General features: G+C 39.0%; 1 protein-coding gene across 2 annotated transcripts in view; it reads left to right on the top strand.

Moving 5' to 3' along the window:
- The window catches only part of ACTR3 (actin related protein 3), a 40,417-nt gene extending 26,122 nt beyond the window's left edge, over nucleotides 1–14,295 (top strand). For both annotated transcript variants that reach the window (XM_080918173.1, XM_080918174.1), the window contains exons 8-13: nucleotides 985–1,128; nucleotides 3,407–3,580; nucleotides 10,289–10,381; nucleotides 10,601–10,726; nucleotides 12,386–12,469; nucleotides 13,450–14,295. In XM_080918173.1, coding sequence (XP_080774299.1) covers nucleotides 985–1,128; nucleotides 3,407–3,580; nucleotides 10,289–10,381; nucleotides 10,601–10,726; nucleotides 12,386–12,469; nucleotides 13,450–13,545 — 717 coding nt within the window. In that variant the 3' untranslated portion in view covers nucleotides 13,546–14,295. The remainder of the gene's footprint in view (nucleotides 1–984; nucleotides 1,129–3,406; nucleotides 3,581–10,288; nucleotides 10,382–10,600; nucleotides 10,727–12,385; nucleotides 12,470–13,449) is intronic.
- The last annotated feature ends 1,475 nt before the right edge of the window (nucleotides 14,296–15,770 follow it).

Here is a 15,770-nt window from a genome sequence, read left to right as displayed (position 1 = left end):
AAGACCCAGGAAAGTGGCAGTCATCTGTGCTGACGGTCTCAGCTGGCATCATGGGCCATGTAGGAAGAAAGTGAGGACACACAGGAGGGAAAGTTCTTAGTGAGCTCAAGTAGCACAGGACAACTTCCAAGTATAGTGTACATTATACCTGCCAGCTACAGAATTTCTCTGTTCATAGTTTGCCTGTCCAGCAACTTCATAGAATGAAATTATATACTCTGGTCTTCATGACAGGCTGTGTTCACTTAAACTGTTTTTGAATTGTTCATATCATGGCATGTATGCTGCTATATATTGCTAAGTCCTAGTTTACTGTGTGGATATATCCCCTTTTGTTTGGCCTTTGGGTGTCTTTAATATCTTATTAGGATTTGCCTAGCATTTAATAGCTTTGTGTAATGTACTTGATAGCTTTTTTTCTTCCCTTTGTGGTATCTAAAATAATTGTTGTGGGGCTGATGAAGACTTGGTTGGTAAGAGAGTTTCTTGAGTATGAAGACTTGTGTTCAGATCTCTCGTGTTCACATGAAAAGCAGGTCATAGCTGTACATGCCTAATCACAGCAGTGAGAAGCAGAGACATGGTGGACTTTCAAGAACTCAGTGGCCTAGCTAGAAACAGCAAGTTTCTGGTTCAGCCAGTAGCACTGTCCTGAGGCAATAGTACATGAAGACACTTGAATCCTGCCACAGCCTTTTAGATTCTGGGATTTTAGGTATCTTGTCACATCTTCCTAAGAAACAGACTTAATTTTTTTAAATAAATTAATTTTTAGAGACATAATTTAAAATTATTATAAGGTATTGAGGTGGGGAATGCTTGTGCTTGGGGCATTGTGATTGGAGTTGGTTCTCTCCTTCCACCTTTATGTAAGTTATAGGGATTAAACTCCGGTTTTCATGTCTCAAAATAGGTTTTCCCCTCTAAGCATCTTACCATCCTGGGAATCCGAAAGTAAATGTGATACCTTTCCCCTTTATGTAGGCTGAAGGATATGTTATCGGCAGCTGTATTAAACACATTCCAATCGCAGGAAGAGATATAACATATTTTATTCAGCAACTGCTGCGAGACCGAGAAGTAGGGATCCCTCCTGAGCAGTCCTTGGAAACTGCGAAAGCAGTGAAGGTAAGCTACACATATTGTGGGGCAGCTGGAGATTAGTCACATGCTTAACTGTGATGGCAAGGAATGCTCTTTACCTGAATCCTCTCATCAAAGCAATCCCTCTAAGTTGTTTTCTCTGTATTTCTCAAATACATCGTTGATCCCCTGCCCTTTGCATATTCTATCAATTCTCTCAAATTGAGAGGGCTGATATAAGAGTGTTTAAACATACACTTTTGCAATTATTCCTTTTATTAAAAGTAAATTTTTATTTTTCCCAGAAATCACATCATGGTTTTCTCTGAAGTCCTTATTTTAATCCTATTAGTTTTCTGTTAGTAAAATTGTTCTGACATAGTTGGCTTGTTGAGCTCTGCAGGATAGATGCAGGATGATACTCAGTGATGTGGAACATGACAGAAACTGTGGTGGGCATGTGAGGTATTTGATTAGGTTTTGACAATATATACTCTTACATCATTTGTGTCATGCACACAGGAAAAATACTTTCTCTATTCTTTTTTTATTGCTTTTGAAATTTGTCATTTATCAACAAAGCTGAAAGTTTTCTGTATTTCTCATGCTTTGAATGTGTAAAACTGCCTTTGCAAAAGTAACTCATTTATTTTCATCTCTTTGTGCGACATTTGTGGAGATGTCTTTGTTCTTTCAAGCTTTGGCATGAAGATGCCTTGACTATTTCCTGTGTATTAAAGAAGCTACTAAATGGTTTTTGAACTTTATCTCACATTGGTAACCTAAAAACGTAAATACATGGAGTCAGGCTCACATCTTTAATCCCAGCACTTGGGAGCAGAGACAGGCAGAGCTCTGAATTTGAGGACAGTTTAGTTTACGTAGCAAGTTCTAGTCTCTGTCTCACAAAAATAAAAAACAACAAAAAACCCTCTAAACTAAACATATAAAAATAAATTAATAAGTAAACTAAACACATAAAAATACATAAAATAAACACATAAACTAAATACACAAAACTTTAATTAACACTAATTTTTTAATTTCTTTGGGAAATCTATGGCATTAAAACAAAGCAAATAGAAGGCCACTGAGAATTTAAATTTATTCCAACGTAGACTGCTCAGGCTGAACATCTTTTAAAACACTTCTCTTAATGAAATGTCCACCTCCAAGATTTGGAGATAGATGGATATGATGGTTTGTATATGCTTAGCCCAGGGAGTGACTCTATTAAGAGGTGTGGCCTTTTTGAAGTAGGTATGTCACTGTTGGGTGTGGGACCCTCATCCCAGCTGCTTGGAATCCAGTCTTTTGCAAGCGGCCTTCAGATGAAGATGTAGAACTCTCAGTTCCTCCTGTACCATGGCTGCCTGAATGCTGCCATGCTCCTGCTTTAATGATAATAATGGACTGAATCTGTAAGCCAGCCCCAATTAAATGTTGTCCTTTTAAGACTTGCCTTGGTTATGGTGTTTGTTCACAGCAGTAAAACCCTAACTAAGACAGTGTGTAAGATAATGAGATTGTCCCTTTGTCCTAGGACTCTTCCCTTTTGCAGGGGGATTAAGACAGGGTCTCACTATGCAGCCCTGGATGGCCTCCAAGTCACAGAAGATCCTCTCTTGCCTCTGCCTCCCCAGTGCTCTGGATTAAAGGTGTGCAACACCACAATGCCACATCATGATAGCCTTTTATATTTTCTTGTTATCTGTGATAATAATTGTGGCTACTTTGAAAAGATTCCTTGGTGTTCAGAGTTACAGGACATTGTAACTATTACTCAAGAGGGATAGAAGCAGTGGGGCACAGTCATTATGGGTTTGATCAGTCTTTCAGGCAAGAACAGAGTAGCATCTAGTTTTGTATTTCTTTCTTTACTCACTACCTTATCAGAATTAGTTTTGTTCTAAATAATCATGAAGGATCTGTGTTAATTTGTGTTAGTTAATTCCTTTTGTATTTATGCTTTTTGATTTTTCCTTTCGAGAACATTCTATTCTGTTACGGAGATAGCAGATGATGGTAGATGTTGAAGACTTTAGTGCATGTTTTTATAAAGTAAGATTAAAATAATTAGGACCAAGTCTAGTCTTTCAGATTTTAGTTGTGTTGATAGATGGGGTGAGAAATTATGTATGGATGAACCTTCCATTTGTACTACACAGTATGATATTTTAGTATTAAAGTTTCACCTATCAAAATTACTTAATTATACCTTTTTCATTTGACTATTTGGCTCATACTATGCATTATCTTTTTTTTTTTTTTTTAATTTTACCTAAAACAAGAGAAAAAATACTTTTATTTATTTGCTTTTAAGGAGCGCTACAGTTACGTCTGCCCAGATTTAGTAAAAGAGTTTAACAAGTATGACACTGATGGGTCAAAATGGATCAAACAGTACACCGGGGTCAACGCCATCTCGAAGAAAGAGTTCTCCATTGATGTTGGCTACGAGCGATTCCTGGGACCCGAGATCTTTTTCCATCCGGAGGTAATAATGCTTGGTAGTTGGTGGGTTTTGCTTTGTTTTGTTCTTAATGGATCACTTTGAAATATGGAGCAGAAAGAAGAAATTCAGAGAGAATCACTCTCAGAAACTTTCTTTAGTGTCTTAAAGCACCATAGTGAATGATTTTTACCTTACACCCAACTCCTGCCTACCCCACTCCATCCAGGAAGAAGCTTCTGTTAAAGCATCCTTATCTGTATATACCCTGCCTAGTTAATCTTTATGCACTTGAGAAGAGCTGAGGTTGTGAAAAGCAAGGCAGAGGGTAGGCTTTCAAGTTTGTAACAGCTCAAACCCTGTCCCAGACAGCCCCTCTCCCTACTGTACAATGACTGTGTATGGAATCTAAGGGACATAAAGACTGCCATAAGATAATAAAATAAATGCTTTTAATAATCTTTAATAATAAATTCTTCAGGTAACTTGATATTAAATATTGATATTTAACTTTACTAGAATTTTAATATTCAGTACCTGCTATGCTTATTCAGCATTAAGAACAGTTATTTTTGATTTTTTTTAAATGGAATAATATTTTATTAATCTTTATCTTTTTATTGGATATATTTTATTTACATTTCAAATGTTATCCCCATTCCAGGTTTCCCCTCCATAAACTCCCATACCATCCCCCTTCCCTTGTTTCTATGGGAGTGACCCCTTATCCACCCACTCCCTCCCGCCTCCCTGCCCTGACATTCTCCTACACTAGTGCATCAAGCCTTGGCAGGACTAAGGGCTTCTCTTCCCTTTGATGCCCAACAAGGCCATCCTCTGAAAAGTATATAGTTGGGTCTGTCTATGTGTACTCTTTGGATAGTGGTTTAGTCCCTGGGAGCTCTGGTTGGTTGGTATAGTTGTTCTTATGGGGTTGCAAGCCCCTTCAGCTCCTTCAATCCTTTCTCTAACTCTTCCATTGGGTACCCCTTTCTCAGTTCAGTGGTCGGCTGTGAACATCTGCCTCTGTATTTGTCATGATCTTGCAGAGGCTCTTAGGAGACAGCTATATCAGGCTCCTGTCAGCAAGCACTTCTTGGCATCAGCAATATTGTCTGGCTTTGGTGGCTGTATATGGGCTAGATCTCCGGCTTCAGCAGTCTCTGGATGGCCTTCAGTCTCTGCTTCAAACTTTGTCTCTGTATTTCCTCCTGTGAATATTTTTGTTCCCCTTTCTAAGAAGGACTGAAGAATCTGCACTTTGGTCTTCCTTCTTCTTGAGCTTCATATGGTCTGTGAATTGTGTCTTGGGTAATCTGAGCCTTTGGGCTAATGACCACTTATCAGTGAGTTCATACCATGTGTGGTTTTTTGTGACTGGGTTACCTCACTCAGGATATTTTCTAGATCCATCCATTTGCCTAAGAATTTCATGAAGTCATTGTTTTTAATAACTGAGTAGTCTATTTTTTTTTATAAGCACAGTATAGGCTATGGCTTTCATGGTTTCAGATTAGGTATTGACTATCAAAAGCTGAAAGATTATTTAATCTTAACTGTTTTGAGTTTAGAAAATAAGTAGTTAAATGAGAGTTCTTGTCTTGAAAGGTATTATGCCTGTTGAGTTTATAGAAACAGCACAAGTCTGCTTAGGAGAACCAGGAAACTTCTCAGAGGGATTAACAAGTGAAGTCAGCCCAACAGTTGTGGGCAAACTGTCTTATATGCTAGAGAATCCATACTATATAGAAATGTAACGTGGAAATGTATATGATTGATAGATACGATTTTGTATCAGAACAGTGATTTGAATTGGAATGGAAGCAGATGAGTTTGTTGTTTTTCAGGTGAATAAATGTCTGTGTCATAGAGAAAGGAGGAGAAAAAATGGGGATTTTATGATTTAGTAAATACTTAGATATGAGAAGGCTAAGAATATGAGGAATCTATAAATTGAATAACTTAGGTTCTGTCAAAAGAAATGTGGGGTGGCACTCGGAGTAAGTAATAAGGCCAGAGCAGATGAGTCTCTGGAAACTTCGACTCAGCTGTGCATGGTGCTGCAGTTTGGTAACCTTGTCACTTTAGAAGTTAAGGCTCAAGAATATAGAATTTGAGGCCATCTTGGGCTCCACAGTGTGACCTTTTGTCTCTTCAAAACCAAACCAGACCAGACAGCAGAGCTGGAGTTTCAGGGATTTACAGCCTTGATTCTACCTCTCCCTCAAAATGACTTATAGCCATTTTTGAATTGACTTTGAGCTAAGGAAGATAACTAACTGCCTCTCCTGTTCTTGTCCCGGTGTGTTCTCTTTGTACCCGGATACTTCTTCAGCATACGAGTCAACATCAGTCAGTCCTTCAGTCTGCTTGAGCTTAGTACCTACCCCGTGACAGTTCATTTAGGAGACTTCGACAGCCTGTGTTTACTTTCATTACTTTTAGGGAGGATAAAAATAGCTCAGAGAGCTATTTTCTGAAGAATAGTTTATTCTTAAGAATACATTAAGCAGAAGTCTTGATGAGGAGAAAGCATTTGATGGGCTCCTAGGGAGAATTGGGATTGACAGTGGGATTATGTACCCTTGTCTCCCCCTGCCTCAATTTCTAAGCTCCCAGCTGCAGTTAGTTCTTTATGGGAAAGATCCATTATTATAGAACAGTGTCACTGTTGTTTGAAGTCACTGATGACTTAAGTATAGGGAGGGTCTGCACATTCTCAACAGCCTTTCTTATCTTTGGGTTGTCTCTGTGTTTTCAATTTTTTTCCAATTAAAAACTCTCTTTGCCAGTGGTTTTAATTTGGTGAGAAAAAATTAGATGAGTATATTTAGTTAGTTCACTGTAGTTTTCCAGAATAATAGAGTGTGTGTATGTTTGTGTGTGTTTGTGTGTTTTGTAGAAAGTGTGTCACTTTCCAAGTGAATATCTGAGACTCCTTCTGTATTCTAGTTTTAGTTTCCCTGTCAATTGAAGTAGTCATTCATTTTTTTTTTCTAATTTGGACTAGATGCATGATTGAACGTTTGACCTATCCAAGATTTGAATACTGATGATAGAATATATTGTCATATATACATTATATTTTGATAATAATTCTTTCTCTTCCCCTAACTTCCCAGCTCCTTTTTGTAGCTCCCTACTGACCCAACTTTACGGTGGAGCTCATTCTTCTGTCTGTCTGTCTCTGTCTGTGTTTCTTCTCTCAAACAAAAACAAGACCAATAAAGCAAAAACTTCACAATAATACATGAAGTATAAAGTCACTGTCAGTTTTGTGTTGGCCTACCGGGCATGTGACCTATGGCCAGTGACCCAGCTGATTTCCCAGTGGACATCAGTTACTGCAGCGCTTCTTACTAAGGGGCGGGAATGTCCACCCTTCTCTGTGCTGCACTTTGTCTAGTTTGTGCTTGTGATGTCTTGTGTGTGCTGAGCAGTCTCTAGGTTTTGAGTGTATTATACCTGTCATAGCTGGAAGACACTGTTTCCTTGGAGTCAGTCAGCATCTCAGGTTCCTGTTCTTTGAGCCTCCTTTTTCCCCCATAGTTACCTGAGCCTTGAGGATGGGATGTGATGTAGACATCCCACTGAAAGTTTATTTCTGAACAGCTAAGTTCACCACAAGTATTAAAAAAACTGGTTTCTTTTAGAAGAAGTATATTTGGAACTTTGAATTTAAAAAAAATTCAAAGCCATTTTATGCTTTAGATTTATAAATATATTCCTAACTATAAGACATATAAGGGGTGTGGTGTTTATTTGATATGTTCAGTCTACCTGAATAATCCTCCTTTAATAGCCCCTTAGAACATTCTCAACAGCTATGTGCTGCTGACACCTGACCAGGGAACAGTTAGACGAATATCTAAAAGGAAGCTGAAGAAGTGGCCGAGTTTTAGTTTTGGAGAGTCACTGTTGAGTTTATTGAACTTTTGGGGACTTACAATATCTTATTTTTAACTTGTTTTTTAGTGTTATGAAATATTAATTGCTTCTTTACTGCATACTAATCTGATTTTTCTTAAGTATGTTCTTATTTATGTATTTGGCTGTTTTACCTGCATGCACATCTATGCACCACTTTCCTGCTTCATGCCCATGGAAACAGAAGAGGGCATTGGTTACCCAGTCCCGGAGTCACGGAGGGTTGTGAACTGCCATGCATGCGGGTCCTGGGGTGCCTCTGGAAGGACAGCTAGTGCTCTTAACTGCTGAGCTCTCTCCTGCTCCAAATACGTATAGTTATGGATGTCTGTGGATGAACTTGGATACAGGTACCTGCCAAGGCCAGAGTTGGGTCTTCTGGCGGTTGAATCCTGGAGCTAGTTAAAGGCAGTTGTGAGCTTCCCAACACAGGGACTGGGAACTGAACTCAGGTCCTATGCAAGAGCAACACATGTCTTTAGCCACTTGTCACTGTCCTGATTTCCATTTGGGGATTCTGTATTGCAGTGGATAGGCCCTACATTCCAACAGAGGTCCAAGTTAAACTTCATTTCTTTCTGTATCAGAGTCTTTATGGTGAATACAGATTATAGGAACATGAGTTTTGTAAAGTTTTACTTTTGTGCATTCCTGATTAAAAACTAAGAACTGGAAGTTGTGTCCACACCTGTAATCCCAGCACTCAGTGGGTTAAGGTAGGAGGATTACTGAAAATTCTGGGCCAGCCTAAGTTTCACAGCAAGCATGGGGTCAGTGAAGTCAGAAGTGAGGAGAGCAAGTGCTGTGCAGAGGATGCAGACACAGCTGCGCATACACAGCCCTGCTCTGTACAGCAGAGAGATGAGCAAGATTATAGGAAAGATCAACTATATGTGCATGTGGGTATGTGTCTGAGGCTCTTTTAGGTAAATATTAGAGAGAGCAAAGGCCAACCAAGAGACTTTACTAGTTCTGCCTTAATAGTGGAAGGGTTTTGTAGAAATGACTGTAATAAAGATGATTTTTCAGTCCAATTGTTAATTTCTAGATTTGTCAAAATTAATTTTTGCTTTAAAAACAAAAACAAAACAAACTAAAACCAGTGCCAGGTTCTGAAGTGAAGGTGTTACATGGGCTTATTAAAGCACAGTGCTTTGAAAACTAAGGGCTCTCCAGTGTTCGCAGCCTAAAGCCAACAAAGATAGTATGCAGTCAGATATCATGGACAGTGAGCTTGCCTCTGACTGGATGTGAGCTTGTCTTTAAATGACGTCTAGAGCTCGCCAAGCTCAGTTGTTTTCTATTTTCCTATAATGCAGTGTTGGGGTCTGCTTTCCAGGTAAAATGTGTCGTGTGGGTTTGCTTTTGAGCATCACATATTGGATAGAAATGGCTTTATTTTGGCTGTGATGTATCATATTAAATACATCACTGACTCTATCTTCATCTGTTGATAAAGTTCTTGAGAATATTATGAAGTACTGAATACTGAACTATTGCTTCTAAAGGAAGAAAAAGGTTAGGTTTCTGTCAGTCCCTGTTCATCATGTTTTCTTCATCCCATCTGTGCTTACCTCTTGTCTTAGTCAGGGTTTTTATTTCTGCACAAAACATCATGACCAAGAAGCAAGTTGGGGAGGAAAAGGTTTATTCAGCTTACACTTCTACATGTGGTTCATTACCAAAGAAGTCAGGACTGGAATCAAGCAGATCAGGAAGCAGGAGCTGATACAGAGGCCATGGAGGGATGTCACTTACTGGCTTGCTTCCCCTGGCTTGCTCAGCTTTCTTACAGAACCCAGGTCTCCCAGCCCAGAGATGGCACCACCTACAATGGGCTGGTCCCTCCCCCTTGATCACTAGTTGAGAAAATGCCTTACAGCTGGATCTCATGGAGGCATTTCCTCAACTGAGGCTCCTTTCTCTCTGGTAACTCCAGTTTGTGTCAAGTTGACATAAAACCAGCCAGTACACCTCTGGTCTGTGTATTCATCTGTTTGAACTAATTGCCATTCATACCACAATGTATGTCTGCAGGATCCTGCCTAACTGTACTTCGTTGGTAAGACACACACCCCAGACTTCTTCCTAGATACATGTGGACTACACATCAGCACTGTGCTTTAGATCATGATCATCATTAGGACATGGATTTATAGTGTGACAGCTAAGAAGACATTACCACCCTGTTCAGCTTCAACCAGGAACATACACACTTGCATTAAAAGTGCTGCTGTCCTGTGTATGTGGAAATTAGTGTCACCTGATCACAAGAGGGTTGCAAGTCAGTTTGCAGATGCAGACTCTAATGACAGGGTATATGACATCTTTCTGCTGGAACGTTGATTATTTCACCTTTTAATAGATTTTATGTGTGTGAGTGTTTTGTAGCCTGTATGTCTGTGTACCACATGTGTGCCTAGAACAAATTAAAGGAGGGAACCAGAATGTGTGTTTGGAAACTGCAAGAGCAAGTGATTTATATTGTTGAGCCGTCTCTCTAGCATATTTTTACTGTGGTGAAATTTAACATAGAAAATATAGATCAGAGTTGCCCTTGAGAACTTTTGAAGAAGAACCAATAATATGTGGCTCTTTGTTAGCTGTTGCAAGATTTTCCAGATGATAATTTTGATGTTCAGGTATTCTCTTACCTGTGTACAGAAGTTCTCACAGTGATGTCTACTGCGTCGCTTTCTTATTTTAATTGAATCTTACCTGACTTCAGTCCTCAGTAGCTTTAGTATGGTGACCACCAGGGTTTTACTAACAGAATGTTAACTTAACAATCCTACATCTCATGCATAAAATTTACTTATTTTTCAGTTTGCTAATCCAGATTTTACACAACCTATCTCAGAAGTTGTAGATGAAGTCATTCAGAATTGCCCCATTGATGTCCGGCGTCCTCTTTATAAGGTTAGTGTTTACAGCAAAAACTGGAGTTTTAAGTTTTCTTTTCGTAATATTTAATAACATATTTTAAAACCTTCATTCTTGTTCATTGTTGAATATTAGAGAATTGTGTCTTAGAAAGGACACAATTGAATTCTTGTATATTTGTCTCTAGATTGTTTCTCTTTTAAAATAAAGGTCATAATTTTTGTTGTTTTGTTTTGTTTTTTTCTACCAACACAGAACATTGTCCTCTCTGGTGGTTCAACCATGTTCAGGGACTTCGGACGTCGTTTGCAAAGAGATTTGAAGAGAACTGTAGATGCCAGGCTGAAGTTAAGCGAGGAGCTGAGCGGCGGTAGATTGAAGGTTGGTTTCCTCAACCATTGACAGAGAATGTGGAAGGCCTGTTGTTATTGCAGTCTGACAGGAATGTTTGCCAGCTTCTCACGTAGGAGCATTAGGACAAGCGGACCAGGTGTTGTGCTGGCGGGTGGCTGCTGTCCCTAGCATCATGGATGCAGTCTGTCGTTAGGTACTTTGATCGGGTTTGCACTCTGTTAAGTATTGACAAAACTTCATAGCTCAAGCAGACTGCATATGCAGTGGGTTTTTATGTTTGCCTTCCTCCTCAACCAGCCTGTACTCCTGATACACACATAACTCTCCACTGTGTGAAAGACTGACTTGTTTCATAGAGTTTTAAATCTGTCTAGTGGGGCCTGGTGAGAGAAGCTTGTTCACACCCAGTGACTTTGAGTTGGATCCGTGGAATCCGTGGAAAGATGAAAGGAGAGAAGCAGCTTTTAGTGTTGTCCTCTGACCTCCTCAAGCACATCACCCACACACACCATCTATACACAGACTTCTAAAGAAAAGTTAACATTCTGGGTTTGGGGAATTCATATATTGATTGTACACACAAGGTGGGGCTTATGGACTTGAGAATATTTCACCAGTTGATTTAAGAATGATCTATTAAGCCAAAGGAAAGCAGAATAAAATTAAAAACAAAAGAAAACAGAAACCACTGGTATATTATTCAAAGGACATACATTTCTCCTCCTTCTAATAATAATTTGGAGTGGTGTGTATGTGTGTACATACATGCACCTGTGTGCATGCATTTACACAGATCCTTTTACCATGTGGATCTGTGGCAAACTCAGATTGTTGACAAAAGCCTTTTACCACTGAGCTGTCTTGATTGCCCTATATACTTCAGTTAAGGAACTCTAGGAAGCTTTGGTTTGTACTGTTTCCTAGCCTGAACATCTTTATTTTCTGCACTTTGTCTTGGTATGTGTCTGTTTGGTGTTTCTTGTGGGTGAATGTAGTTTGTGCTTGTTACATCACAGAAGCAGTGTCATGTCAGTTTCATTGTGTTTTATCAGAGGATGTGTGATAGGAACTGTTGTACCTATTAACTTTAACCACCTGGTAGAGTGCTTCCTGCCAGCTTTTCCTGCGCATAGCTATTAACTTTGCATCTCCATGTGCAGAACCTTAGAAGAGGCCTGCCAGGCTGTGTAGCTGTTCTGTTCTTCATCAGACTTTTCAGTCAGCAGTCTTAGCATTCACTGTTGTTTTCCTAAAATAGTTGTGGCTGAGGTAGTTGCCAAAGTTAGTTTGTTTCTGTCTGTCTTGGCTTTGCCCCATGCATGTCTCCTTTTATGTATTTGATTTGTATGTTTAGTATCTAATTATACATGGCTAATGGGGTACAGTGTGATAATACATGTGTGCAGGTTGTAAGATCAAAGCAACGTAATCGTATTTCTGTTTCTTTAAACATGTATTATTGTGTCTGGTGCTATGCTGAGAAGTGTGGTCATCTCCATCTGCTGAGAAAGCGGGATGGAACTGCTTCTTAGTGGTCCACATCCACTCTGTGGATAACCTCAGGTCCCTAGTCATGTCACTTAGACTTTATAATCATCATTTCTGTGTCTGCGCATTTAAGTTTAATTGCTAAGAAATTGGTACTTGAATTTACTGTTGAAATGATGTTATTGTGTCACTTTTTAGCCCAAGCCTATTGATGTACAAGTTATTACACACCACATGCAGCGGTATGCAGTCTGGTTCGGAGGGTCAATGCTGGCTTCCACGGTGCGTACATTTGTATGTTTTAGATAGAAGAATAAGGAACTTATGATTGTGTGTGTGTGTGTGTCTGTGTGTGTATACATACACACATAGTATTTATATTTGGAAGTCATTTTACTTTGTCATTCTTTTTACCATTTTGTTACTGGATATTATATACTTCAGAGTGAGCTTATTATATTGTATTTTAACATTTATTACAGAGAAAATTCTTTTAAATGTGTAGAAATATTATTCACCAAAAGGTTATTGGTATTTCTGTTTAAATATCTAAAAATATCAAGAAAAACATTATTCATTGAATAGAAAGTATAATGTTTGAAACAGAGTAAAGAGAATTATTCTAGAATCCTCTTTTCAGATCAAAACATGCTCCCATAGAACATGTTCTGATATAATTTGTAAATATTTGTGCTGTTGTATTAGGGCATGAGCTATTAAAGAATTTTAAAATATTAATTACTACATTTGCAACATTTGATATAAAGTTTAAACATTTAAAACAAGTAACGATTTTTTTCTCTCAATTTAGTCATCTGCAGCTGTGCTGTGCTATTAGGTCCGTGTGTGATTTGCCCTTTAGAGTGTAGTCATGCACCGGGTGAAAAGGGGCAGGCATGGATAGACTTACAGTGTGACCTTGCTTCTGCTTCCTTAGGCTTTTGCTGTACTTCAGATTCTTGTTCCCATCTAAATCTAGATTTCCCAGGTGGAAAAGCCCAGCAGAACAGACTAATGTCAGAACCCTGCAGAGACAGGTTTTGAGTGAATGGTGGGATGTGAATTAATGGCCCTGAAGTTCAGGCAGATTTATTTCTCCTAGATTTTAATCTTAGTTTCTAGAATTCTGAGCTTTGTCCAAAAGCCATGAATTGACTGATAAATATTGGATACTTAACACCCATTTTAAAGTACCTCTTTTATTGACTATTGGAAAATAGGATATTTGACCTTTAAAATGCATTGTTTTGTTTTGTTTTCAGCCTGAGTTCTACCAAGTATGCCACACCAAAAAGGATTATGAAGAAATTGGACCTAGCATTTGTCGTCACAATCCAGTGTTTGGAGTTATGTCTTAAAGTTGACTTCTTGATTATTGGGGTTAGGGAGATGGAAGCCAGATAATCTTTCTGATGACCTGTTTTTGTCTGAATGGATGGTTCTGAGGTTTTTAACCAAACATGATCATACAGGAATATTTAATGAGTGTGTCAACATGCAGATGTAGAAGAGAGCCAAGACAATTGTTTTCCTTTAGGTTGAATATTTGAATCTTCTGTGTATCAAAAAAGAAATGGGTTTTAGTTCTTTCTGTGCCCTGATATTTTGTATATTATTGACTACCCAGTGTGCTGGGTTGTGGGTGTGTAGAGAGCTCTGTAATGCCTGATTGGGCACTGCGGAGTGGGCAGTGCAGGGGCTTGTTTATATTTCATACTTTTTTATACTTTGAGGAAAAAAAGTCAAAGAAAAACTGTAGTATTGGAGGAAAACAATGTGACCAAGGAAAAGATGAATTCAACAAGCAGCCTCATGGGACTTGGCGCACACTCTGGGTTCCAGTTATCTCGAGCTGCTCCACCCCTCCCCAGCCCAACGGTTCTCTCTGCAAATGCTTGGATCTAAGAAGCTAGTCTCCTGGGTTAGCTGATGCCTGCCCTGCTTTCTGGTTACTTACATTCTGTTTCTTGCTTTAAAAGAAAGACAAGACTGTTGGACCAGTATTGCAATTCTGTAGAGTCGTTTCTTATTAAAACAATAATGTGATTACCAAAATTGGCATATTTAAGGCCTAATGCCATTCTAATAAAGGCAAAAATTTCTTTTTACTACTTGTTTCAGGCTCTTTGATCTCTTTATAGGTTAACTAATACGTCTATTTTCTTCAAATTCTGCAGTAGCTCTTTAAAAAGCACAGCGTTGGATAGCAAGCTGACTTTTTTATGTGCTCTGTACAAATAATTGTGAACTTTTAATATGTTGAGTGCTTTCATTTTGATAACTGGATCTCCATTTGATATTTCATTTGTATAACTCATTTGCAGTCTGAATTTTTTTTAGTGCCAGTCCCTGACATATCATGAAAAGTTCGTTTTCTTTGCATTTTCAAATATCTGGATCATGAAGAAAAGTGATGACAATAAATTAAAATTGAATTACCCTTCTTGATGGTTTTTCTTCATGCAGTGGAGTTCAACTGGCCGTCTACATGTTTGATCGGATTTTTGTTTCTGGAGAAACTGGCATTTGTTTTAAGTCTCTGGGATGGGTGTGGTAGAGAATTTCTTGTGAACATAATATTTTACCTTTATTTATAGAGCAGCAAATGGGATATGTTTATAATCTTGAAACTCCTGAAACAGCACTGTCAAGACGATAGACAAAACGAAATAGAATTGGGAATGCCTCCATTACATGCCTTAAAGAGCTTTTGTGGTCTGTTGCAATAAATCTACAGAGACAAACTTGGGGACTGAGCCTTAATTCTTATGTAGAGTATATCAGGGTATTTTTAACTTTACTATTTACCTGAGAATGACAGGCTGTATGAAGTTGAATCATGAATTTCATGAGCATGTTCCAAAAGTAGGAGAGTGGGTTTCCTCCTCACCCTTGTCCTCTGGTGTTACCATTTCTGGCCCAATAATATGTACTTGACGTAAAAGAATGAACTGCAAGGCTGAGAGGTGCCTCGGTGTTCAGGAGCACTTGTGTCCTTACAGAAGCCACTCCTTTAGTTCCCAGCACCCACGCTGCTGGCCAACACTGCAGTGGTGAACACACGTACTTCCAGGCAAGCTAGTCATATACAAAAACCCTTTCCAGTTAAATCTACTCTCTAGAATGACAAGTTTGTAAAACACCATGTCCACTTAACTCTACAGGGGCGAAAAAAACTTGTCAGAAACTTTAGGCCTAGGCTTGTCAGAGGACAAGGGAAGACCTGCTTCCCAGAATGCATTTCGGTCTGTGTCTGGAGGAGTAAGCTGTAGCATGGTTGATGTTTATTTTGTGTGTGTGTGTGTGTGTGTGTGTGTGTGTGTGTGTGTGTGTGCACCCGCACCTGTGCACGAAGGGATGCAGGAGGCTTTAGGATCCTCTGAGCACTCTGTAACTCTTCTAGAGAGAACCTGGGACGCAGGTCTCCTGTCTCCCTCCACTTTGCCCTTTTTGACTGTGGGGACACAGATGTGCCAGCATTTTCATGGGTGCTTTTACTCACCAAATCATCTCACCAGCTCCCACAGACGTATTTTGACTCCCTCTTATGGTCCAAGTTTTTATGCATGAAGACTAGGAAGGA

Source organism: Micromys minutus, assembly GCF_963924665.1.
Source record: "Micromys minutus genome assembly, chromosome: 6".
Classification (NCBI taxonomy): domain Eukaryota; kingdom Metazoa; phylum Chordata; class Mammalia; order Rodentia; family Muridae; genus Micromys; species Micromys minutus.
Note: the sequence above shows the minus strand (reverse complement) of the source record. Positions and strands in the feature narration are given on the sequence as shown.